Source organism: Anser anser (genome assembly GCF_964211835.1).
Source record: "Anser anser genome assembly, chromosome: 18".
NCBI lineage: Eukaryota > Metazoa > Chordata > Aves > Anseriformes > Anatidae > Anser > Anser anser.
Genome location: NC_139739.1, coordinates 7,907,372 through 7,935,107, shown reverse-complemented (window position 1 = coordinate 7,935,107; position 27,736 = coordinate 7,907,372). Strand labels below are relative to the sequence as shown.

The 27,736-nt window shown below is 47.7% G+C and overlaps 1 protein-coding gene across 25 annotated transcripts in view; it reads right to left on the bottom strand.

Annotated features, from left to right (window-relative positions):
- FBRSL1 (fibrosin like 1) overlaps positions 1-27,736 on the bottom strand; it is a 519,147-nt gene that overhangs the window by 45,356 nt on the left and 446,055 nt on the right. For all 25 annotated transcript variants that reach the window (XM_083803984.1, XM_083803995.1, XM_083804008.1 and 22 more), the window contains one exon: positions 11,765-11,810. In XM_083803984.1, the coding sequence (XP_083660110.1) occupies positions 11,765-11,810 (46 nt within the window). The remainder of the gene's footprint in view (positions 1-11,764; positions 11,811-27,736) is intronic.

The following is a 27,736-nucleotide window of genomic DNA, read 5'->3' as shown; positions in this document are numbered from 1 at the left end:
AGCACATTTGAAATTAATTACAGCAAAACCCTACTGCATTGTTCCCTCCTCCCCTTCCTTTTTCTCCTGACCCCCTCATCATATAGCTTTCACTGAAACGTCTGTGTGGTGTGTATATTTTCCTAAAGTCGCCGGGGCCAAAACAGTACAGCTGAGACATTCACAGAAGTCAAAGAAAGTGCAGAGCCCGGTTAGCGCGCAGGGGTACAATAGTTCCTTAAGAGTGAGCGTCTCCCCTGCCCGCCGTCCCCCTCCTCCCAAACCTTCCGTCTCTAATGAACCTTTGGTGTTCGTCCATGAAAAACAAACATCAATCAGGCAACAGGCTGTTCCTTTTCCCCTGTTGCTAGTCTGAAATAACAGTCATCCCCCGCTGGGCTGGGAACGCCACTTCCCCGTCCAGCACACATACAGGATAATAAGGGGGAGGCGAAGGAGGGAGGAAAACCCGCTCCGAGGTGCCAGAATACACAGCGAGCCGTGCCTTTTGGAGCCAGAGAAAACTTGGGAACACAACAGCTTTTGATTCCTCCTGTCCCACTGGGCACGTTAATTATTTAATAGTTGGCTTGTGAGCTGGCGGTGGTGGTAGGAACGGGGTGGAAGGGAAATCAGGCTTTTCCCCCGCCGCCCCCGGTCCCATCCTTGCGCTGGCAGAATTGTGTGCACACACACGTGTGTGTGTGTGTGTGAGAGGCTTCAAGCTGGCCCGAGAGCCTGCTCAGAGCCGCGTCCTCTCCCTGCTGCTCTCACAAGACCCTCCTTGTTGGCCTGGGACCACTGCAGCCACAGACAGCATGGGACAGCATCTGGATCAAATGAGCGATGGGCAGAGAAACGCGCCCCGTCTTCTCTCTGATATCCCTCATGTGTTATGACTGGGGGAAGGGTACTTCTGAGTTTATGTTGGATTTCGACAGAGTTGGAAGCGGAGCTGAAAATCAAACAGAGATCAGCTTATGATTTGCAACCAGGGCTTTCTAGGTGTCTGAAGCAACACTTTGGAAGAGCACGGGGAAAAGGAGAATGTAACTACATCTCATTTGGATGGAGAGGACTCACAGATGTTAGGAATATTTTCGATCAACAGCTTTCCTGGCACTGCTCTTAGTGGAATCCACAACCTTGACGGCTAGCTGAGTAAGAAAGTGCTGGCAAGCTCCTGCCTGCATGCAGGCAATTTGCAATGCTGCCAGTCAATATTTCAGTGAAAACAAAATTGCAGGGATCATATTAAAAGAGGGGAAAAGGCAAAATAAAACAAAACAAAACAACAAAAAAAAACAGCTTCCCCTTTTAGAAGAAACTCTGATATGACCTGATGGGAAGACCCTCCCAAATCACAACACCCTCTTTGTTTGTTTAAAATTAACACACCGGGATGGGAGTCCTGCCGTGAGCACGCTAAGGCAAGCCTGCCAGCAGCAACAGAAGCAGACTCAGCAAGAGGTGGCTTTACACAGGGGCACCCGGGTGGCATGTTTAGTAAAGGTCTGCAGGAAATGATGCAGAAAGAGGTTTATGGTTGTGCCCATTTGGTAGAGGAAATAGATGCAGCAGGCATGGGTCTGAGCCAAAACCCTGGACCCAGTCTTGTAGAGCCACTGGGGGAAAGGAAGGGATGGGAGGAAAGAAGAGCTTCTGTAGTAATATTTTCAAATCTGGGTCTGGTCTCAGGCACGCTGACCTATTTTTAGTTTCAAACAATGGCGTTTTTGGAGAAGACAGCAAGCGGTGTAGACCAGCCAGGATTTCTCACTGGACCACTATTGAGATTACTGACACAGGCTCTGAGGGGCAGCTTCACTCCTGGTACAGCTAACACCATCGTTTGGAATACCTCTAGAGTTTCTCTAAATTGCTCCCACCTGCATGGCTTGCAACAGGGTGCTCTGCTGCTCACAACCCCTGGAGTGAGGCCGTTTTCCACCCTGGCCTCAGGACACAACTTGGCTGACTACACTGGCATGGTCAGTGGGTAGTCCTCAGATGTCTGCTTACAGCTGCTTTACAGCTTGCACTGCTGGAATGACATAAAGGGTCCAGAGACTGGCCTATAATGCAAAAACTTTTCAGGCCAAAAGGTGCATTACGCCCAGAGAAATCATTTGTGGATCCAAAGAAATGTATAAAATAATCTGCTCTACTTTGATTATTAGATTGTAAGATGTACAGAAAATAATGGACATATTCTTGCTGTTGGTTTCAGGTTTCTAGCTCAATTTTAAAGACTGGCACAATAATAAGAAATAATGATAATGTTCGTTATTGTATAAACGTTCAATGTTCATACTGTTAAATTTCTTCTTCCAGCCATTAAGCCTGCGTTAGATCAGGTTGTCTCTGCAGAGCTTGCACTGTGAGCACCTCTCACCGTGCCCAGAGGCCAGCGACGTAGGAAAGCAACTGGCAGGGGACTGCTTAGCTGTTTGGAAGCCAAATCACATAGTACTGAGAAAATCAGAATGTTAGCTACTTCATCCAACAAGGCGGGCCCTTTTCTGCCACCCTGCTTTGTGGAGAGCTTCCCAGGGAGCAGGCTCTGGGCTTCCTTTCAGTTTAATATTCAAGAGTGAAGCAGTTTGAGGTGGGTTTGCAAACTCTGATGTGCTCTTCTGTGATGCTGCCTGGTACAATGAATCCCAAGGTGTCACAAAGACAAGGATTAAAGGGCCTGAAGGGACAAACTCTTCCACAGGTTTCACACCACAAGTCAGAAGTGTTCAGGAGACAGATCTCTCAATACTGGATCATCATCTTATATATATATTTATGGAAATGTAGAATAAACTAAGCAGACACCAGCAGCAGATGCAGGTTCATAGATGTCTGCTTATTACTGAACTCCGCTCCAGCTGAGACTTAAATAGCCTCCTTTATGCAAAATGGGAGAGGGAGCGGAATCGAAGGAAACTGGCAATTACATAATTTTATTTCCCTCCTAGCCCATTCACTTTTCATCAGGTGGCTCTGTGCTTGCATACGAAAGGCGCTTCTGAGCGCTAACTTAAGCACAAAGCCAGCTCGATACTTTCCTTTCACTGGGAGGAAGTCTCCATGTGCTTTTCTGGATGCCGTGGAAAAGCACGGTGAGCACACTATTATACATTATTTTGCAAGCACTATGCGCTGTCTGGGAAGCAGGGACAGCCAGGCTGCACCATCCCTCTTTCCAAGGCTGCACCTCTCCTGAGCATGGCACAGCTCACAGCCAAATACTGTGGCCAACGTTTAATCCCCATGCTGGGAGATGCCTGGACAGATCCATCTGCAAATTTCTTCTTCACCTTCTAAAAAAACTTCCTTCTCACTAAAATCCCCACTCGAACTGTAGCAGGCTGCCTGGTGAAGAAGCCACCAGCTCCCAGTGCTAGCAGATGTACTTGGGGGCAATCAGGCTTTCCTGGCTTTGCTGCTCACCTTGCGAACACCTTTCAAGAACATGTCTGCAACAAGGCAAAAAGTTAACGTCCATTTCAGTGGAGATAGATCTGGAAGTCTGACTATTCCCTTATGGATAAGCCTTAAAGAATTTATTAGCGATGAAACCAATATGTTTCTTCAGAAACTTAATAGGCTCCCATAAAAATTACTTCAATAACTTTTAAAATTTAATGGCGAACGAGAACCTTTCCACAGGCTTTTTGAACTGTCCGACAGAATCCCATAGCAGGGATATAATTCTACAATAAATTTTGCAGGACAGTTAAAAAAAATATAGAAAGCTTTTAATTTCCTATTACCTCCTGTAAGACTTTGCCATCCATTTAAAGCAAATAAACGAACTAAAAGCACTGCAGTCACTTGTCTGTCCCAGCAGTTTACAAGAAAATATTTACTGTTTGGAAAAAAACCACCCTAGAACAAGTATCCTTTTCAAAAGCACAGCGATGCAAATAGGAACACGGTGCCAAGTCCCGCTCTCTTGTACACTGCTGCACACCCGGGTAGCTGCAGGGCAGTGAATGGGGTCAGTATGGCTCTACCTGGAGCTGGGGCAGAGCGTGGCCAGCGGTGGCATGGAAGGAAAGCCACACGCTGTGAATCCCCAGGTGGCTTAGGGGCAGCGTTAACAGGCTCCACAGGGAGCTGTGCTCGGCCCTAGTTAGCAGCAAGGACGGCCAGCGAAGCACGGAGGCGAGAGGTGGGGAACACACGCCTGTACGTGTCTAGCAAGACTCAGAGGAGAAAATGGCAGCAAGTGTCTGGGATGAGAGCAAGGCCACGTCCTGCCTGTCAGCCACATCCCTGTCCCGGGACGTGTCTCTGGGTGGGTGGCGAGAGGAAAGGGAAAAGCAGCAAGATGCTGATAGCATCCTCTTTGCTGGGAGCCGCTGCTGGAGGCCAGGGCCTCGCTGGGAATTACAGACCCTGCCAGCATCCGCGCACCGAGCGACCGGATCCATTTGCAATTAGACGACAGGCCCCGCTCCCATCCATCACCCCGCTGACACTGACTGCCCACAAGGAAGCACAGGCCGACCTGGGGGCAGCCCCAGCCCCCTCTCCGCCTTGTAAAATGCCTTGTCGATCGCCAGCTGCCCGACTTCATGGCCTGCAGCAGGCATGGGGTGGCGGGGGCTGCAGGAGTCCCCGAGGGGCGACAGCACAGCGTGGGCGAGCCATGGGGCTGCGGCCTGGCAGGCTGCTGCTCCTAAACAGGCACAGGGAGCAGCATGGGAAGGAGCGTCAGAGTGTAAGAAAATAGCCCAACAGCATGCACAACACAACGCAGAGCCCTGGCAGGAGCTGAGGGGCTGCTGAGGAAGAGGAGGAGGAACGTCCTCCATGAGGAGCAGGCCTGTCCTGGAGGCCCTGCCGCCTCCCCACACCGCAGCGCCAGTCAGGATGAAGATGGAATCGGGTTTATACCACGCGTTTAATTTGCAAAGAAACTGACGCTTTACAGAATCCTACATGAATAAAACATGTCCCTGAGGTATTTTAAAAGCAGGATGGAGGAGAAGAACCCGTGGTTTGAGGGACTGATGGTTTTGTGGGGGTTGCAACTGCTGCTCGCACCATCACCAGCCGCCAGCGCCCTCGCGGTGCCGACCCTGCGGTCAGCACAGCCATCAGCTGGAATCCACACCAGGACTAACCGTCCTGGCTTCTGCTACTCACAAAAACAGATAAGCAAACTATAAACAAGGAGTAAAAAAGATGGTATCTTTCAAACAGCCTTTAAGAGTCTGGGTAATGTAACCTACTACATGCATTTGGAAGGAATTTTTTCTTTTTCTTTCTATTTTCCTGGTTTACAGTTTGATGGTCCTTTTATCTACTTTCACATGAACTGAGAAAAGCTAAAATTTGCCTACTCAATCAATATGAGTTTGTGCAGGCGCATTCAGGATATATACTATTTTGCTTTTATAGTTTATTTTAAATAAAAAGTATAATTAAAGAAAATAAACCACCCACTTCATAACATTTATACAACGAAGACTTTATTTATTTTATTTACGTTTCGGTGGGCAAGGCACAGCATGCAGTTAGCTTTCCGTGATGCTTAACAAAGCCACATTTGAAATTTAAAATCTTTAAGGAAATGAACAAATTCTGCGGAGGAAGGGCAGCTGAGCAAAGAGACTTCTTACATTACCCTAGGTAATTGTGTATATATATGTTTCTGCGTGCCTCTCTCTACTCCAAAAACATACCCATGACTTGGATGCTTTAAATCAAAAAGCAATTTCAGTCTGTAATACTCAAATAAATAATTAAACACGTTTTATCTCCTACAGTATTGCTTCTATTCATTCTAATCCCACTGACAGGAATGCAGCAACATACCCCACATCCTTAAAATAACAAAACAAAACACAAGACACCAAACAGAAGGCCTGGAAATGTTTATAATTCAACTTTTCAACTCTCTTGGCTGCAGCCTGAAGCTACAAAGAAAGCTCTATGCTGGCTCACTTGAGGGAGACGCACCAGGAGATAGCTGTGCAAACTGCACGGCAAATGGCGCACGCAAAACCTGCCCACTTGCACGAGGCAATTCTGACTTTGGAGCATACAACACTCAACTTGTGTTGAAGTCAATAAATTATCCACTTTTGCATTATGAGTTTTACGAAGTTAACTGAGCAGTGTGATAAAGGCGAATGGCCTCTCCTACTTGTCCACCGTATTTTCCAGATGGCTGCTATGGATACGGATGGTTATGTCCTGAACTACTGTGAAATGCATGTAGCTCACAGGCAAGGCATTTATGCTAGAGTTATTCACATTCCCAAAGAGAAGGCTGAGAGCTTTCCAGAGCCTGCAAGATGAGAAAATTGCAAGACGACAAAAAAGACTGCGCTTACTGCAGTTTTCTGCTCTCGGTTTTGTTTTGAGATGTGTTTAACTGGCTGAGACTTGTGCGATTATCTCTGTTATGCACACTGTTAGAAAATCAACGTCCTCCTCCTTCCCAGGCCGCTGTATAATTATATATCTGCATGTGCAAGAAAGCCAGAAAGCTAATATAATCATGCAGGCAGTGGCAAAATTACATAGAAATTTTCAAGAAGAAGATACTGGGATGGACTCACACAGTGGATTTTGCAGTAGTTCAGGGTATACACTATTGCCAAGCCCAAGCATTTACAAATCACAAGCCATCTTTAAAATGAGGTTAACAACAAGCTATCTGGGCTCCTTTTCAGCTACCTGCTGGCTGTGAAGCGCAGAAGAATTGCAGTTCCAGGCATTCCTCTGTGGCCAGAAAGACTAAAATCTTACTTAAAAAATGGAATTAAAACTTAGATTCTCATACAGTCCTCTGAGAGTGTGGGTTTCATGAAAAACAGAGAATATTGCAAGACTGTGATAAAATCACAAGAGATGCAACGCGGGGAGTAGAGCAGCTGCAGAGCATCCTGAACATCGTATAAATCACAGCAATGTGGTTGCTATCTACACAAATGCATTACTTTATTTATTATTACAGATGCTGCTGTGGAAGTTTTTGCATGCCTGTAATCACAGAGGACTGTTGTCCAAAGATTCAGCTGTGAATTATCATCCCCCTCAAGTTCACTCTCAGGCCAGGTAATTGCACGCAAGCTGGTGACCTCATCCAAATGTAACCAAAATCTGGGGATAACACTGAGATCAAGAGACGGGAGGCATTGCTGCTTTTCCTGCATTTCGGACCCTGCTGTGGACCCCACGCAGGAAACTGGGAAAATTTATGGTATCGCTCCTGACCTCCATTCCTGTACAACACAGCTAATTGCCCGAGCGGGTGTTTGCTCTGTGCCTGTACAGGCCTTCTTGCACTGGAAAGCTCAACAACACAGCACAGTAAGGCAGAGGCTCTGCAGGAGAGGTGACACAGTTAGGGCAGATGCCATCCCAACCCAGGCACTGAGCAACCATGAAGCTGCCCCGCCGCAAACCTGTGCCAAGCAGGTTATTTTGAGCTCAGCTGCGTTTAGGTTGTTTTCTGCTTCACCGGGCGCTCGCAGGTTCCTCCTCGAGAGCTGACTTGCTGCCCTCCTGTCCTGCCCCTGCCCTGCTGCCCCTCCTTTCCCCTCTCACCCCAGCTCACAGCAATAGCCATCGGTTTTTAGCAGCATGTCCTGCACTGGGGGTTTTGTATTTCCAGCTTTTAAAATGATTTAGTGTGACAGTTTAGTGCTGAATTTAAAAAAAAAAAAAAAGGAAAGGGAAAAAAAAAGGAAGAGAAGGAGAAGAGAGAAAAAGGAGAGACAGTCCCCTTAAGGCAACAAAATTATGGAGCAGCGATCTCAGAGGAACAAGGGTTCTTCTCTGGTTCAGATGTGCTTGTCAGGGCTCGGTGTTGTCTCTGAACAAGAAATCTCTCTTGCTGGCCCAAGGCACAGTTTTGTGGTCAAGAGGACAGAAAATAAAGGAAGGGAACTTCAAAGGACCATAAGCTGCATTAGCCCACTGGGGCGGGTGGCTGCGGCACATCCCATGGCTGACAATTACGACCCGCGTGCCGGGAAAGCTTGGCTCCCTCTTGTCAGAGGGATAAGACACAGATTGTGAGCTTTAGAGCTTTGAGGATGAGTACAGTTCATGATGAAAGATAGCACTTCAAAGCCCTCTGCCTCGAAACCAGGGAACAGTGAGAATGGAGGGTAAGCAATCTTTTTTTTGCTGGGGGGGTGCACGTGCAGGGGAAGGATAAGACTTATTTTCACTGCCATTTATTATTGCCATGAAAACGAAGCCTTGCACTGTTTATGGAATCTCTCATTAAACAGATCTCTTGATAAATCGCTTGATAAACATTCATTAATTAAGTCTCCCAGCACACTTGGCTGACAAGCACTGGTCTTCCCTTGGCGGGAGGGGGGAAGTGAGGCGAGGATCTCGGCGAGCACCCCCAGCCCAGGGCAGAGCTGCTCCCTGTGACCAGGCAGCTGGACCACACTACTGCCCGCACGTCAGCTTTGATTCTCATCCTCACACAGAACCGATGTACTCGGCTTCGACTGCCTTCAGCCCCTCACCCCCTGGCTGCTGCCCTGTGCCCCTGGGTCTGGCTCCTCTGCGGGGTCTCGGCTGGGGGCCTGCAGGTCTCCTGGGCCACAGCCCCACGTTCTTTTGGTACAGGAGGCACCACCTCTCCCGGCTTCCCCAGCGTACCTGACCATGACCTGGCCTGAGAGCAGCAGGTCTGTGGTAAGGAGAGGTGGGAGCAGGAGGCCCAACTGCCATCAGGGCAACTCGCTGGAGGAAGGAGCTAGCAGCAGAACACAGCTCTCATGTTCTTAAAATACAAACCACCTCCTGACACACGGCAGGCAGGCGAGGTCCCTCCAGAGACCCCTCACCTCCCACCCCACCAGCCACCGGCCCTCCGCCAGCCATGGGCGCTCCCCTCTCCCTCAGCCACCCAGGGATGGCCGGATCCGGCCTTCGCCTCCACCTCCCGTGCCCTGCACTGCGCCTGCTCTTCAGAAAAACCAAAGGACCGCCTGGGAGATTCCTGGGAGAGAAGCGCTGCCTGAGAGAGCAAACAGACCCTTATTATTTGTTAATCAATTCAGTCACCAGGAGGATACAACACCCGGCCCTGGGCAGCAAACGTCCTTGCGGCTCTGCACCGCAGCGACGAGTTGGCTAAACAAATCCTTCCTTACGTCAGAAAACAAAGACCGGGCGGCACAGCAGACGAGGGATTCTCTGCTTTTGTCTTTGGTCACTATTTCCTTTCGCCGCCTTCTCCCCCGGGAGCTCGGCTCGTGTCCCAGCTGCGGCCACCAAGGTGGCCCTGGCTTGTGGCCCCTCTCCCTGCCGGGCCCGGCCGCGGCCACCGGCGCCGCGCATCTGGTACCGTGCCTGAGCTCGCGGCCGCCTCGGTGGGGCGGGGGCGAAGACAAATGTGAGCTACCCAGCCAGCGCCAGACAAAAGGCTCAGCTCCTCGGGCCTTTTGTGGAGCTGTGAGAGGTGGTCAAAGGTTATGTTTTACAGCTGTTCCGGCCTCCAACAGGCGAAAACCGTCTATCTCAGCGCTTAATTGCATTGCTAAGCCGCTGATAAACTAGGACAGCATAAAACAAATACACTGGGCCAAACACATCCCCGGGGAAAGTTTGCAGAGAGCAGGGGGAGTTGCGCCAGACAACGAATCCGCCTCGTTGTGCTCTCAAAGCCTGGTTACCTGCAGGAACAGCTGCGGCAGGACGCTGCCGATCTGCCGGCTGCCACTCTCCAAGAAGGCCCAAGCATTTACACAAGAAGGACATAGCACAAGTGCCCACCACAACCCTGATCACTGATCCTTGGCCTGCACAACTCCAGCCCTGCCAAAGGCTGCCCTTAAGTCAACGCCATTATCTTGGGAAGGAATTTCAGTGCAGCACTTGGAAAGTCACTTTCTCCCGGCCATATGGCATCTCCAAGCCCGGTCCTGTCGGCGCGGCGTTCATTTGCATGTGTGAGAGACGAGTTCTGGCTCCTGCGTCACCGAGTGACAACAGGGCGAGGGGTAGAATTTAGAGCTGTTGGGGTTTCTGCACAGAATTGTGCCGAGGAGAATTAATCTCACCTCTCAACACAAGTGGGGGTAGCCCCCGACAGAGCCTGCCCCCGGCCACAGCCTGTGCCGACCAGCAAGGCGCTGCCAGCACCGGTGAGAGTAAGAGACAAGACCAAGACAAAAATTACAATCTGAACCCAAACCCTCCCAAAGCTGCAATGTCGACTTGCCACAGTAAACCAAACACGAACAGCCTTAAGCTACAGGGATATAAACAGCAGTGAACACAGACTTCAAGACAGCAAATTCACAGCCATTCACACATTTAACTTCCCGATGGAGAGGTATTTTGAAAACTCATGTTGCTGAGCTGCTCTGTGATATGGAGGGGTGGGGGATCTCGGGCTTCAGCACGAGGAGGAGCCAACAAAGCTGCTAACACTTCAACATAAGCCTCTGCAGCAGATCTCTGTGCCATGCATTTATTCAGGATGGCAAGATTTCTGTTTTGCTGAGGCAGTGCCGTATGGGCAATCTGGCTTGCCTTATTGGTGAGCCAAGGCCGAGGGAAGACAAATGCTCTTCCCTTCCATTTGTTTAAACTTCCCTCCTTCCCCCAGATAAAGCCGCATACTTCCATAAAAATATCTGCAAATGTAATAACACAATGGGCTTGTCATCAGTTTCCACATTTAGAATTGAAAATTTGCAAAGCTTGGAAAGAGAAAATTCCTAATACTTAGCACTGCTACAGAGCCCAGCTATAACCCGGGCCTGGAGCCAGGTGATGGAGCACACAACCACCAGAACGCCTCTCCATGGCCAGCACCTACCCCTACACAACTGCAAATCATTCATTTTTCTTGGCCCTCTTGAAATAATGGGAGGTTATTTCATCGCTTCTTATTAACGTGCCTCATCTCCCCTCTTCAGGGTATTTGCACGTCCCTCCTACTGACTGCTGTTCCAAGATGAATTTATGCTGTAGCTCAGTGCTGGGAATGCTGCAGAACAGCTACAGATCCCAACAACTCACTCGGAGCCACAACGTCAGCCTCCTTGCACGATACAGTGGAACCAGTCCCAGCATAACGCTTTCAACCACACTTTGCCCTTTGAGGCTGTTTCTTCAGTGTTTTTGCCTACGGTATTCATCCTGGTGACACTGTCCCTAAGAACACCAGAGTAGCCCTGTTTCATGGCTGTACCGAGCCCTCCAAGGAGGGCTTGGCGTGTTTAGAAATACATCACTGCAACTCCCAACGGGAATCTTAACTGGCGCAGTCTCTTAGCAACACCCAGCGCATATCACAGGTAACTCTCGATTAATAGTAATAGGGGGAGCTGGGAGCTCAAACCCCGCAACATGCCGAGCACCTTCCTCCTCCTTTTGTAGAACCAAAACAGACACAAATGCTCTGTGCATGCTGGCAGGACATAGATGTGCAAGACCGTGTAAGAATAATACAGATAATGCTAAAATATTTGTTTAAAAGAAATGAGGATTTGATTGTATTAGAGCGAAACAGCATATCCCCTATAGTAAGGGCTGATTTCTCCTTTGTCAGTAACGCCTCTCCTCATGGATCTCTGACTTGTAGGGAAGAAGTCTTGCCCCACGTGGAGATAATGCAGCTCTACATTTTAACTCAACCATCTCAAGCCTGTAAAGCTGATCTTTATGACAACGTGTGTGGCAAAATCACAGGCGCTGGCAAAACTGGTGTCCTGCTATTTGCATGACATTCCCCACAGTTTCACACACTCAAACAGCTTGCTCTAAGGTAAGGAAAGCATTTCTCCAAATCACTTACCTTTATTTGCTGCAGGGGAGAACAGCTTCTCAGAGCCTACAGAAGCCTGAAAAAGAAAGAGAAACAGAGGGTGAGTAATACCAAAGGAGAATTTAGGAAGGCTTGCTCACAAAAACACAGCTCATAAAACAAGTCTGTTATCTGTAGACCTGCAATTACACATTGCACCTGGAGGGTGCAATGTTGTGCCATTAAAGAATAAGCATGCATCCTAAGATGAAAGCAAAGCGTGTAAAAGTACTGTCCTGATCTCACCCAGCTATATCCTCCTGTCTCGTTTATTTAGGCAGCCATGCAATGCACAGCTATTTTATCCATGAGTCTTCATATAAAAACAAAACCAGTGAAACTGCTATCAAGCTGAAGAAAAAAAAAACATTTCGAAGCCCCTCTCATTGAAAATAAGCTCATTTCTTGCTGAACATGCAAAATGTAATTTGTGTATCGGAAACACGAGTTGCAACTGAACACATCCGTATGAGGGTGTTACACAATATTATGCCAAATGATAGGTCCATGCTACTATGCACTTAGTCGAATATGAAATAAAACGACTTCCTCTTGGAAGAAGCCCGTCTCCTTGCAAACTGGGTTGCACTATGCTGTTTGAACTCCACGGCAGTGCATTTGTGCTCCTCACAGCTCTGGGAAATAGTTAAAGAAATCCAATTAACCTAAACCTTGTAAACAGCTTCATGATAATCAGGGTCACTGGGTTACAGACAAGATGATAATGACAGACAGGAAAAAAAGTCCATTCATTGTAAATAAAGCTTTTATGAGTTAATTTGATGGCTTCCCCCACCCCCACCCCCTGATATCAAACAGTCAACCTATTTCAGCATAAGCTTTTCCTCCTCGCTATCTGATAAAATAGCAAGCAGCCTCTACAGAATCAAAGCTGGTCTGGGAGCAGGGAGCATGATCAACATTACTACTATCTACAAGACAGCTGAAAATATCAGCAGCATTTTGGCACTGACTGCTGCACGTATAAAATGGTGTGAAGTACAAAGCTGAAGAGCAAAAGATATTGAAAGTGAAAAAAGGCTTTCTCCCTTGGCTCTGCTTTAAAAAAATGAATTAATTCAACACATGGCTGAACTAAGTTGATTTTCTTTTTGATTTTATTGATTTTATTCTAAGGTGCCTTGGGAGATTTGCATGATAAAGAGCACTGTGAATTGTATTACATTGTTATATATTTTAAATGACGACTCAGAAGGAAAAAAGACACCAATAGCAAGATGCAAGGTCTGCATCAGATATACTGAGAAGCAAGGAAGAGTGATCTATTAACGTTACTTCTAAGGAAACTAGCACTGCAAGCACTGAACATCTTACTTACTGCAAATGTATTAAAAAAAAGAGGGAAAACTACATGAAAAATAGGTTGAGACTGAGGCACATAAAGAAATTCTGAATCATGTCCACGACAAAGCTGCAGGTGTAGCTGTGGCATGTATGACTGATAACACAGCTCAGCAAAAGGATCCTAAAATGTTAGGGAAAACCAGTTACCTGCACGATCCCTTCACTGCACGGACTAAACAGAGGAAGAACCAGGATTAAACGAGGCTTTGTCTAGGCTGGCTTGCAAAGAAAAGTGTAACAGCGTCACACAGCAGCAACAAGAGCGGCGCACAAAATGACAGCCGGCTCTGAATTTACAATCCATTGTTCAGAGATTTTTCACTTATCATCGACACAAAGTCACAACGGAGCCCGAACGGACCTACAGGCTCTGGGAACGCAGGCTGGAGGCGCTCAGCACTGCTAGCAGCTTGCCCTAAGCCAAGCTCTCTGCTCCGTGCGCTCCGGGAGCACCAGGACACGTGGCAGGTGGATAAATAAGATTCTCCCATTTTACAGGCAATGAAGCTTGGGCACGGCTTGCACTGAAGCTGGGAGTTGGCAGGGGGGGGGGGTGTGTGGCAGCCCCCCCCAGCAGCAGCAGCCCCGTGCTTTGCCTGGAAGGCGAGCGCCGCGGCTTTACGGCAGCCGCCACGCTGCCCTCTGCGAGCTCGGGACCGAGGATGTGACTGAGACTGGCGCAGCTTAATCACGAGCTAAAGATCTCATTGCTTCAGGTCCAAGTGATACGAAAACAATGTTCAAGGAAGTCGAGCAAGAAAAATCACTTTTAAGAGAAAGCACAACACACGGATTATTGCTCAGTCTCCTGATATCAAAAACCACACGTGTGGCACCGCCCTCCACAATCAGAGCCAACATTTACAGAGCCCAGCTTTCAACATCACAGCCATGGTTTGCAGACACAAACTTTCGCACCTAGAGTTTACAGTAACTTTTGCTCTCTTTTCTGGTGATTTCTAGCTCCAGATCCGAACAGCTTTTGGCATGAGCACCGGTCTCAAACAGTGAAGGCCTGTGCTATAGCATATTCTGTGAGCTGCTGTAAAGGCAGGAGGGGAGCCGGGGGAGGAAGAGCCTGAATACATCATTCAATTTCATCAGTCACCCTTTAAAGAAAGCATACAATAAAACCTATGTGTCCGAGGGAGCCCACTAATGAGTGAAAAAATCCAGCAAACCAACGCATCTGCTAGAACAAGTCCCCTCCCAATTTTTCTGCTGTTTCAAGCAAACCATTTGCATATGTTTAAGAAGGGATTAAAAAAAAAAAAAAGAAAAAAGAGGAATTCTTCCCCTGTGAGCAAAACCAGGCGTTGGGAGTCCTTTATGCAGATGGGTTCATGCCATCCTAGGAAATCCCACTCTTTCGACCAGAAAACACGGAGGCATTTCTTCCTCCTCCTCCGGCACAGCTCGGGAGGCAGGGGAGGAGAGCGGCTGCACCGCCCGAGCACGGCAGGGAGACCCCCCCCCAGCCTGGAGCTCACAGACAAAAGACACCCCTCGTCTTTCTTGTACATCTGCTGTTCGTCTCCTTCCCCCGCCGAGCTCTCCTGCTTTATCTGCGTCGCAGCACAGCCCCAGACAGACGTGTTTTCATTAAAGCTGCTGCTCGCGAAGTCCCACCCTCGTCCCCAACAACGACCTTTGTATTTCAAGCATAAAGGCTCTAACATTTGTCCCAAAAGAGACACACGCACAAACGATTTCAGTTTCTGATGTAGTCTCCCTGCTGCAACTTTTACGAGCCAGCACCCTTTGAAGACACCCTAAGATTGCACCAAGCCCTGGGGTTCCCCTTTGTGCTTCGTTCAAAGTTAGCGGTTCTCTGCCCCATTTTGATTTTCTTTCTTTCTCCAGATCTGGAGGGGAAAATGTCTCCACCCAGCTCTGTGACAACGTGAAACTCGGCTGAATACACTGCAAAGAAAAGCAGCATTTTTACTCTTTTTCTGCTTTGGGAAGAGAAAGCAGAGGAGCGGCCGTCCTTCCCTCACCATTCCTCCCCTTGAACCCAGCAAATACAAGCACCGATTCTATTTTCAGCACTAAAAGCTTAGCAAAGGCAGCCTTCCCCTCCAAATGTAAGGTGGTAACCACAAAGGATATAGCACACCCTCTCCTCTGAAGGTGAACGGAGAGGCGTGATGAAGTCCATGCCTAATTCATCCCGGTCCCTACTAACCCAGGGCAGCTGAGATGTGTAAGAGTGCTTACGGATTAATAATTTAATGATTATGTGTAGCAGAACAATATCATCTGACAGAGACAGCATTATAAACTATGTCAGGCCTTGCAGTAATTACTATTCTTTTTTTTTTCCTCTTCTCTGTAGCCTATAAAATTGCTCGCAGGGAATAAACAGTTCCTTATCAGTGAGAACAGAAGCTCTGCAGATCTTCACGCAGCCTCCTGGAGCACACAACACCAGATCCGAGCCCGATACTTCACAGTCTGATCACAAGACACTGTCAAGCTGCTAATAAGGCTGCAGTCTTGGTTCACAAAGAACAGAAGCATGTGGCGTTGGGGTCCTGGTATATATGTTCTGTACAGGGCAAAACTGAGCATCCCCTCCGCGTCTGAGTCTAGTACGGTAGGTAAAAGGAAGTGGAGGCAGTGAAATACAGTTTACGTTTTATTTCTGGATGGCTGCCTATCTTCCTGACAGCCAAGAGCTGGTCTCAAGTGAGACTGTTTTCACACTGTTACTGAACTTAGCAAGTACTAAAAGCTCTCAAGAAAACCTTTCTCCGGGAGATTTTCAAACTAGAAGTGCTGTGTACGCTTAGAGAGACTTTCAGAATAAAGCTCAGAAACTACCTGAAAATTTGGGATCAGTTTTAATTCCCGCCTTTGATCTGTTTCCCCTGCTTTTACCTACCACTCTGATACCACTTGATCGCTTGTCTAGTGGAGAATTTCAGCACGTCAGTATTGCTTTACCAGTTTCCAGTTGATTCTGTAAGTCATTAATACCAGCCCCCTCCATGCAGTAATACGAGAACAATAACTAGAACAGGAAGGTGGTGTTTGGTTTGTGATTCTTCTGTAGGAAATGGAACCCGATACACAGGGAGAAGTGCGAGCGCAGCCTCGAAGTCACACGCGCACACCAGAGCAAACTAAAACTCACCCTGAGGACCAAGGAAGTATTCAGCACATTCCAGGACACAGAGGCAATGTGGCAACCCATGGCGAACACTGCCTGCGTTGTGAGGGGATGTTTCAAGGCCACCGGGAACCTACGGGCTTTTCAATCTCAGTATTATTTTTGGAGGGAAATCACAGCTTGATTGAGAAGACAAAAGAAAAGCTACACACCAGTCAGTCATTTCAGGCACCATCACAGGCAAAAAGCTGAAGTTAGAGTTACACGAACTACCTTTTTTGTGACACCTTCTAGGAAAATTCAGCTCTGGGGTACGAGGCTGGCTGAGACAGAGCAACCAGCTGTGCCAGGGGATTAAGCCAGAGGGAACAGGATACACGCGAGACTTCTACAAATCCACATTTCACTCTGTGATTCTCTCTCAACAGCCAAGACGTTCACCTGTCCCCTTCCCTCCGAGACCTCCGCACAGAATTTACAGCTGGGGCTCCCGAGAGGGATCAGCGCTCAACAGCTGCCTGGGGGCACCGACCTGGCCAGAGGTACTGGGCACGGAGCGCTTCCGAAAACCCACTCAGATACCTGCATGGTGACCAGACTGTTTGGAAAAACTGATGGTCAGGAACACTTATGAAATCCTGGCTGTTGAGCCCCAGTGCAAATAAGGACTAATAACTTAGTATTCCCTAAGCAAACATGAATTTCTGGTGGATCTCAAGTTTTCTAGCAACAATCCTAAAATTTCAGTTATGGCTTTAGCTACACTGTAACACATCACAGAGAAATGTGCAGTACAAATACCCTGAATAGGCAACTACTTACTGAAATGGCAATGCCTTCAGTGCCCCAAACACTTCTAGACCAATTTTGATTCAAAAAATTGGGAGGTACTGATGGGTTTTCCACATTTAGCACGAAAGTCCACTCTGCAGAGAGTCCACTAGAAACAAAAAGCTTCTGGGACTATGCTTTCATACAAAAACATACTTGTTTAGGTTCCCCCCCCATATTGATTTAACACACGCATATTCAGTACTGCTTCAGTCCTGGAAAGGGCCTTTCACAACACACACATCTCTCTTCATCACTTTTTCTTTTGAGAACGCTTCTTTCTCTCAGTGCTTTATGTAACCATGCCTATTTTTTGCAACAGCCCCTTTGAGGAGCTAGCACAAGTCTGGGAACAGAGAATTCAATCAGGCCAGAGAGCCTGGAAGCAGAGATCAGAGGGCCCGGTTCACTCTCGAATCACAGCGCGTTTACACGACAGCAAGGTGAAAGCAAAGCGGTGCAGAACCGGAAGGAAACACAGCGTGGATGGTTTGATTCTGTAAGCGCAGGGCATGGAGGCCAAGCCCATTGCTCCTCTGCAGGCTCTACCTTACAGCTTTCTTTTAGACCTTCTCTTTTGGCAACACGGTGGTAAGTTTAAGTAACACCATTCTGAAACCAGAGCACGTTCCTGGTTGTTTCACAGCCGTTTTGGGATAGAACAAGCAAGTCTATGTTACGCAGCAACTGCAACTGTTAAACACGCCGTTGTGGTCTGTCGGCTTACTGCCCTGATGTGCCTCGTCCCATGACGAAGGGTGACCGAGCGCTCCGAAAGCAGCAGGACACCTGCCCTACAGTGTGCCCACTATCAAAGCCTTGGGCACAGGCCTGCCAGCTCCTCTTCCCTCTCTTCCCATCCCTCCAGCCCCCAGAGAATGGCTGCAGCCCAGAGTCTTCCCCTCCCTACCCCCTACATCAGCCAGGCTTTGTGATTCGCCTTCCTCTGGAGCCGCTGCTGTCTCCCAGAGGAAAAGATCAAACTCCCTCTGCTTGCCAGCTCAGCTCCAATAAATAAATAAATACATGCACTGAAACAGATTTTAGTGAAGGAGGAGAAGGGAGGAAGCTGGGGAGTTCCTGGGCCTCGCTGAAGCCGGTCATACAGCTGCAAAAGGTCCCTCAGCTGTTTGCAGAGACACTGACCAGAAGAGAAGTTTTCCAGCTGTCCCTCCCTAAATCCAGCCAAAAAAACTTGCTTCATGTTATTCTGCCTGCATGTTCTCATTTAAATTAAGGTGCACTTCGTCCTTACCTCAGTATCCTCCTCCCTCCATCTCAGCTCCTGAACTGCTACCAAAGCCTACCCTAATTTTACACTCCTGGCTATTTTCCATTCTAATCAGCTCTGATATCTCCTTTATTACACAGCCGTCTGCTCCATGTCCTGGCTTACTCCAACCAAGGAAATGCCAGTTACACTTAGCAGGAAACAAATAAAAACAAACAAAAAAACCCAACCCAACTCAAAATAACAACTGGAAAAAAAAAAGAAAAGGAAAAGCAGAACGTGTAGTAGATGTTGCTGTTCTTGTCTCGCATTGGACTGTTTTTACCTCTCTGCTCACAGACAACTCCACTGCTGTTACTTCTGGGTAGTCTGGTCTGTGAGTGGCACCCAAAGGACAGTTGCTCTCCCTCCATCACTAGGACAGGCTGCATCTCTCACCGTGGATTAGAGACAGCAACACGGCTATACTAAGGGTAACTGATGCACGGCCTGGTCGATGAAACACAATTCTCCGTGACACATTTGTAAAAGGGCTTTGTGCAATCTGTTTTTAAACATCTCATACAACAGAGATCTCATGCCTCTTCCTTCGAGCTGATCCCGCTCCCGAACGGCAGGATTTTCAGCCTGCACTTCCACATTTAAGTTGTTCCCATTACCCAGACGTTGACTTAGGCAGTGATGGACTTGATTACTGATTTAGCTTTTGCTACAAAATACAGGGGTAAACCTGTCTGTGAGTAGGAAAGGCTGGGAACGCCGTGTAACGTACTACTATAGTAGTTTGTATTATTGTCATTACAGCTTGGAACTATCTAGCCAGACTATCTATTTGGCTGGGATACAGATTTTTATTTGCACTAAATCAAATGGAATGGAAAGTGCTCTTTGCAGAACTACCCAAGACTCCTTATAATTCAAAGGCTGCATTGTGGGAAGAGTGATGGGCGAGAGCAGGGACTGTACTGCAAATGACAGGTGGCAGACTGTTGTTTGGTACCTACCAAATTACTCTGCTGCTCCCAGGGCTGCCTTGGCATTTCATTATCCCAACTCTCTCCTGGAAGGATGCGGACATAAATTCACACCTCATGTCCTGGTTTCCGTCAAACTGAGTAAGAGTGCAAATGCTGGCACCGACAGGGAATGCCAAGCAGGGCTTGGCATGCTAGAACAAACTCTCAACTTTGGTCTCTGCCAGCTACCTGCATTTATCATTGTAATGGCCTGCCAGACAGGACTTGGCAGCCAGCGGAGGAGGGCGGGAGGAGGAGGGCCAAGCTCTGCGCTGCCAAGCAATTCATTCCTGTGGCTCCTGCCATCGCTGCACCAGCGGGGCAACCTCCATTTTATTTTATCTTTTAACCAATTATGTGTCACCCAAATCCCACCTGCAGCCTTCTCCAACACAAACGGCTATAAATCACAGTTCAGAGACCAAGAGGGTTTCGCAAGACATTTGATTTCATAAAAAGGTCACTGTCTGTCTGAGAATTGCTGCAGTTCAAATCCACACCAAATAACAACCTGCATTGGCAGCTGGGGAAGGAACAGCTTCCATGGTCTGTTGCGCGTTGTCAGATAGTATTAGAACAATTAGGGAGGCCAACAATGGCATTAGGACTCAGCTGAGCTGAGGAGCTGATACGAATTCAGTAAAATATCTCCTCCTTTCAATTGTAGAAGAAAACATAATTGGTTCAACAGAAAAGGGAAAACCGTATGAGCATACCAGAAACATTTGCCACAGCCACTTTGAACAGGTAAGCAGAAGAAATGCCCGTCGTCAGTGCAACGTGTTCCGATTTGCCTGGGTGTTCAGAGCACACCAGACCACTGCAATCCTCAGCGGTCTCACACCACCAGTATGGTCTGCTGCTTAAGAAAACGCTGTCTTCCCAGTCTTAATCTGTATGCTGGACACGCAGCAGACCCTGCTTAGCATTTTCTGTGAATCACAGCACACAGCAAACATTAGGGGACACTCAAAACCATTTGATGCTGATGCTGTTCTGGAAGCCCTTGGAGTCCATCCCCTCACAGGTGATGTGACAAACCAGCACCGAGTAGTAGAGAGGAGCAGGCTAACCGCAGTGAATACCCAGGACACACAGCAGACCACACAACCTGACCCGTCCGACAGAAGCCCCCCGCCATGGCTGCAATCCTGATGTGGCCTTCCCGGGCTGGGGGGGGTCAAGGAGCTTATCAGGAAAAAGGCCCTTGTCCGTGGCTACTGAGCCTCACCGTATCACCCGCAGCAACCTCAAAGGAGCGCCTCTGCAGAAGGCTCTTTTGTTGTTGTTGTTTCTAATTCACTGCTCCAAAATATTTCTTGGCTGCGTCCCAGAGCTGAAGCCTTATCTGCCCCCCCCCTCCCCCCTAGCAGACATGCAGCAGCTGCGGAGGCTTATCACGGCTGCCTGTCCACCGAGTTTACAAATTAACACCCTATCGAGGCTGCACGAGAGCTGATTAATCGGAGAGAGGCAGGCTGAGGGCCTTTATCACCACGAGCGGCTGCTGGGGAAGTCGCAAATCTCTCCGGAGGCCGGAGATGCCTTACAAATGGCAGAGCAGGGGGACGGCGAGGAGGGCGCAGCGGCCCGGGAAGCAGATATTTCAGAGATAGTGCTGGTGGAGGTAACGGATCGGTGGGAGGGGGCGAGCTGCAGGCAAACGCCAGCACGTTATGACAACTAAAAAAAAAGGATAATTAACAGCCTATACCTCCTGATTCTAGCTTTCCCTCCCCGGGCTATAATTTAGCCTATTGCTCCTTTGCTCCAGAGGACAATAAACATTTATTATGTTAAACACATAACTGTGCTGCACAAAAGCACCGTTCTTTCTCAGGTCCACTCCTTCCGCAGCTGTGCGAGCCAGGAGGAGGATGGATTTCTGAAGGGGGCTCTCCTTTCGTGCAGAAAACGGCTCGGTTTGGGCAAAAAGCGCATCCCTGGCTTTGCCCAAAGCAGCAGCGTGCGGGCTGGGCTCCTGGTGAAAAAAATCCCCGAGGACTCCCAGGCTGGCCCACCACAGTTTGAGATGTGCCAGGCTGCGACGGCAAAGGTGTTCCTGCCTTCGGGGCCCTAAGTGCTTGGAGCTGCTCCTGCTTCGAACAGATTCCAGCTCATTCAGACAGGCTTTGCTACCTAAGAAACACCTCCTCAGCTTAGCTTGGCAGCCCCACTTGGAGATTTATGGGGAAATTTTCAACCCCACCAGTTACGTGTGGGAGGGATTCCTACTACAATGTGAATATTACCGTTTTTTGAATCATACTGGAGCAGCAGCACTGGCACTGCACCCTCTGAGCACTTCATCCATCCTAAGTGTGCAGTGATTTAGGAGGTTTGCCCATTGTGGTAGACCATGGTTTGGGGACTGCTCTTCTTTACCTTGGTGCTTACACCTGCAGCAGCCATCCAGTGCTGTGTCTGTGCTAGGACAATGCAAAATGATTATGGAGACCAAGGGAACTCACACTAAAGATATTTTAAAAACTTAGTACATCTTTAAAGGAAACCACATTGGGCACCCTTCTACATTCGTCAATATTCATTTGGTGTTTTTAAGTTTAATCCTTAATCCTTAAGTTTTCAAGTTTAATCCTTGCAACCAAGAGTTGAAGCTTTTCTTTAAAAATGCAATAAACATGAACTGCAATTCCTGTGGAGCAACATGATTCCAGAAGGTAAAAAGTTTAAAAAAAAATTACCAAGACGAAAACATTAATGAGCAAACACAGCCATCACCTCCTTCCTAGTCCTTTCTATTAACACACCAGCAAACAATTCATCAAATAACCTCTCGATAAAAACGTCATTCATTGCAGCTTTAGCACCAACCGTGCATGGCTCATGTGGGATCGCCAAGGCCTTGCCGAACACCTTCAGGCTAGCCTTTTTCAGACAGCACCAGTAAGCAAAAAGAGACAAAAATGAAAGACCATCTGCCTTCTTCTTGATCCAATGAGGAAACTATTTCCTGAACGATTATGGGTCTATGAACCCTTGCGGTTGCCCAGACTTTAATACTAGCCATTAGGTTAATTTGAAATGGGAAAGTACATTCTGAATATTAGTCCAGGAAAGGAACAACAGCTTTTATCCTTTGAAAACTTCCCCAGACAGGCTCTGTGAAGTGGACAGCTGCGGAAAGTCTTCTCACAGCTCTCCTTCACAAACAAAAAAAACAGATTAGTTTGCATTAGGCTGGACCACCACGCGTTATGTGCAGCTGACCCAGGGGTAATTGAACCAACAAGCTACAAGGTGCTGATACCTCCCGTCACCCCAATCAGGTAACAGCAACTCTATACATGAAAGAGGCATCAAATATTCATTGGGTAAACAATACGAATGTGGTAATTCCCAAATGTGGTGAAATTTCAGAAGCAGTCAGGTGTTTATCAGATTGATTCGATATCATTATTGACTCTACCCACGGTCCTTCAGCTCTCTCATGTCTTATGTTTCTGTCTCTTGGGGAAAAAACTTCTTTGTTGTACTGTTCCTGATGGCTCTGCTCCCGCACACGGATGCCCTCACCCTCAACAGAAGGCACACCACAGGGTGCCGTAGTATTTAAAGACCCAACAGATGGGATTAGGAGCACCTAAAAAGAAGGAATCAGGACAGCATGTGAATTTCCCTACAGAGCCTGCAAAGGAAACGATTCAGAAGAAAAGACAATGGTTCACATCTGAAAAGCATCTGGCAAACTGGTGAGCCCAAGAGTCATGGCTTCAAGCTTCGGGTTCCAGCTCTGACGGCTGCTCCACGCACCCGGCCCCCTGCTTCGGTCTCAGCACCAGGCTGGGGTGAGCGCTTGGCTGCTTCCTACAACAAAGGGGCATTTCTCCTGAGCTATGCTCCAAGTCAAGGAAGTGTCTCTCATCATTACACTTGGATTAAATATGGCTTTGACTAACCTCATCTTCTGGGTAAGACGCAGTGAAGGGGGCAGCCTGCCCTTTGCAGCCGACATACAATCTGTCTTCTCCAATTAGATATGCTTTGCAACAAGTGTGGTGGATCCATTTATTTCTGTACTGCAATAACGCAGATAAATCCAACTTTGGCTCCAGTCCCACTGCTTTCAAAGCTGGGGCTCCACATTTCCAATTCCTGTCCTTATTTTTTTCCCTTTCTGCTGCAAAATGTCACCAATTTACTTTAGCCTGGGGGCCCATTTCGAGTTTTACCGCTAATATAAGAGAAATGCATTTTTCAAGCTGTTACCACTTAACTGTACTGATATCAGCCACTCAGGGGACACAATATTGTTTACACATCCTGCTCTATGGAATAAGCACGGATGCCAAAACTCTGCCTGGGTTGTGAAGGAGACGTTTACTCTCTGTTTTATGAGATTTCCTCGATTTGTGGCTGTCTCAATGGTCGTAAAAACAGCTGTAAATCAAAAGAGCACCACAAAATTGCAATAACAACTGTCGAAGTCAGCTCTAAAGAGCATAACTCCCAGCAACAGAAGGTGGAAGGCTTTTTCCTGATTTAATACCAGGTGTGGGGGAGCCCTACCAAGCCTACGCACCCGCACACCAGCTCAGCCGAAATGCTCGTTTTGGCTGCTCCCCTATCACTTGCCCCTCTCTACCCCACACAGTCCCTTCCCACCTCTTTCCTCCTCTCCTCTGGAAAACAGAAGTCTTTTTTCAAATGCCTGGAGAATGCTTATACAAGTAACTGCTGAATGCACGGCCCTGCTTAAAGCATTAAGAGAGACAGAAAAGCGAGCCCAGCGTTCAAACAGTGCTGTGCTTTGAATTGTGGCTGCCTCGCAGAATGGCAATAGCTTTAGCAGATTACCTCAGCGAGAGCCCGCTGCCTTGTTCCTGGCCTACCCGAGAGAGCCCAAATTCCTGCACAGTCTCTCAGCCCAGTTTTTAGGGAGTGGAGGGAAGGAGGAGAGGGCTGGTGAGACAGAAGTTATTAACAACAGTCTTCTGGGAGCTGATTCTAGCTAAAATGGTTCCAGAACAGGCAGCTCCGTTTGCTCTGACAGTCTCCAGTGAGGACTGGCCAAGCAGCAGATGCACGAACTCCAAAGTTTCTGTTGCTCTGTGCCACTGGCTACCGTCCAAACCAAAGAGTTTCACCCCGTGGGTAAAGCAGGCTTCCTGGATTTTTCCATGCCCTATTCCAGTTGCTTTCACAAACAACCTTCTCATCCTTGTCTCCAGAAACCTAAAAGATTCTCAGTTCCTGCATCTCGCTGCCCTCTCCAGCCTAAGGCTAACCCAGCCAACATCAACCTCCCTCTGCCACCTTGGCTCCTCGAGGAACCAGCCGGGGCTCTCCCAGCCATGCTACGAACCACACAAGAGATCTGCCTGGCCCCTTTGTGCCCTCCGTCCAAAGCACTGCAATCTTTCCTGACTTCATCAGCCAGGTCTTCCGTCTTTTTTCCAAGTTTCCTCTTAAATCAAATGTCTTTCATGGGACTTAAACAGCCTAACTTCCTCCTTTACAGAAGGTGCGTGCGCGCATAAGCCGAAGTACGTGAAGAAACGGCGAGAGAAAGCTCAAGGGAAGTTAACTTTTGATGCTATTTGTCTCATTTTTTCCCCCCATCATCCCCAGCAGACTAATGTACAGTTGAGTGAGTTCTAGTATTTTCACTGCCAGATGCATTTTCCTCATTATGCTCTTCAAGTAAATGCCCCATGGAGCAAGGTAGGAGAAGGGAAGAATTCTTTACAGTGACCATCCTGCTGTGATCCATTCTGGACAGGAACTCCCCGCTGCATTGAGAGGACAATTTAATTTCCATGGACCACTTGATGCAAAGGGAAAAGGACCTACATTCTTTTGTCAGAACCCCACAAAGTGTCAGCCCTTCTTTTCCCATTCTTCTGCTAGATGTGTACATTCACATTCTTGAGAAAATCCGCAATACCCTGGAATGGTCTTTCACTTCCAATACATTATGCATCCCTGCTATAATCTTTTCCTTCTTGTACAATGCCTCTTGACTTTCCATTGGCTCTTTTCTTTGCATTTTTTCCTTTACAAATACAATTGGAGAGACAAAACAAAAAAAATCCCCCAAACGCAAATGAACAAAAACTGTCATTCAAAGCCTTTGCCGATGTTACTGGCAATTCCAGTTGAGAAACTATCTGTACAGACAAGCGCTGATCTGAAATAGGGAACAGACAGTTTTATTTCCGAAAGCCCTGTGTTCTCAATGTTCTGGGTACGGGAACTCTACAAGACAGCTGAAGCTAACGGGGTGAATATGTGATCAGCTACACCCATGGGGCTCTTCCGAGTTTCTTTCTTTTGTACTACACTCACTGCGACTATCTGGGTGGGGTTGCAAAAAACATTAAAGCAGTCAAGTATATACCATGCCAACAGCTGACCACAAAAACAGGCCATTTCCTCATGCACAAACCATAAGCAACTTCTCCCAGTTATTGGCTTCTATCGGTAACCAACTGTTTTCAACAAAAACATAGTTCTTTGTGCGAGAAGTTACTAGATCTGGAGTCTGCAGAGTCTCAAGAAGGCTGAACTCCAGATGCATGCCTCATACCGGGAAGGTGCTGTGCTCCAGCAGGACAGACCGTCTAACAACAGCTGCTATAGTAAGGCAGAACAGCAGGGCAATTTCTAGGTTTCTCCTCCATATGCACTGATATGACTTCACCCCTAAACTTTTGCTTGCCTGCAGTGAATGGCGGTTGTCTGTCAGAGGTTGTGTGTCCCGCTGTGTTTGCATGTAGATCTGTGACTGAGCAAAGCATCCCTGACCCGGATTTGCTCTTCTCCCTTCGTGGTGATGTTCAAGGGGAACATCTTTGCTCAGCCACTGGCTGGAAAGCTTTCAGGGCACTCGCACAAAAGGGCTGGCCAAAGGGCCAGGTCGGCTCTGGGCAGATGAAAGCTGTCCTGGCTGGAAGAGTGGGAGCACCCCTGATGTGTGTGTTCAATCACCAGATTTGTACTGGAGATGTTTTTGGAAGGAACAAGAGAGCTAGCTGTACTCGAGCTCTCTTTGGCCGCGTGCTCCTTTGCCAAGACAGCAGCGGCTTGACATCAGGTCGTCTGCTCCTCCAGGCAACCGTGCCATCAGGAGCTGAGTGCTGGGCTCCCGCTGGATGGCCCTGGCTGATCCCCCCGGCCTCTCGTAGCTCAAGCCAGTGTCCTTTCCTCTCTTCAAAAGTCACACAATAGCTAACAGCTCATTTCACTGGAGCTTATTTCTTGAACCAGAGGCGTGAACGTGGTGTTCTAAGCAGGCTTTGCGATTTTAGCATAGACATGACTGTGCCTGCTTAGTAAGGAGATGAAAAGCCTATAGTGAAAAAAGGCATAATAATCCTGCATGTTAATACATACTGACTAACACCTTCCTGGTGACAATCTCCTTGTACTCGCTGCAGAGGGATGTGTATAATGATCCTCCTGAGACACTATCTTGAAAATGCACAAAAGACTCTGATCAGACCCCAGCATCTTCTGATTAGCTTAGCAAGAGCAGTAAAAGGCACATAAATTTTCTAGAAAGTGTATTCAGAAAAGCACTTGATCAAACGCTCAGCTCTATGTATGTGCTTAATCTCACTGTAGCTGAAGCACTTTCCTAAACCAATGCCTTGTTTATTTCTTCTATGAAGAATAAAACGATGGAAAGGCCTCCAAAGCTAAAAATGTAGAATTGAATAGTCAACAGCTTAGGAAAATTGTGATGAGGGTCTGAATTTCTGTGGCTTTCAGCTCATCTGTGAAACAAACTTGAAGTGCTGACTTTGGCAAATGAGGAGAGGAAAGAAATATAAAATAAAGAGAAATAATCACAGTGGATGAAGCTGCTACCTTATTGTAAAGATAGCCTAAATTAGTCCAAAGCAAATGTGTGTACCTTTTGTTGGGTATACCATTTCTGAAATTTCTTTTTTAAAAAAAAAAAAACAAAAAAACCAAAAATCTAGTGAACCTGAGAAAGACCTACTCAAGAGGCCCAGCACAACACTTCGGCAGATTCATAGATCTTAATTCCAAAAAGGAGAACTACTCATATACAAAGTTTGCAAAGCAATACCTTCCGTCACTCAACAGCTCCTTCTGCATCCCCAAACAGCATCAGCTAAAACCAAACCCCATTTTTGCTTTCCTAAAACAGTACCAGATACACCTTGACAAACCTGGCACGTTGTTGTCAGTCCATCTGCTGCTCTGAATTGGGCAGGCTGCAAAATTGGAATTTTTCTTTTCCCGTTTGCCTCCCAGTCTCACTGCTGCTGCTCCCCACTGCCACACATGCAGCTCCTTCTGCTCCCCTGGGTGGTGAGTGACCGCGGGACTTGCCACAGGTGGCTGATGGCGCTGGGACTGCTGCTAACTACACACTTGGGTGGTTGCAGTCAGACCTCAGCATCTCCTGCCTA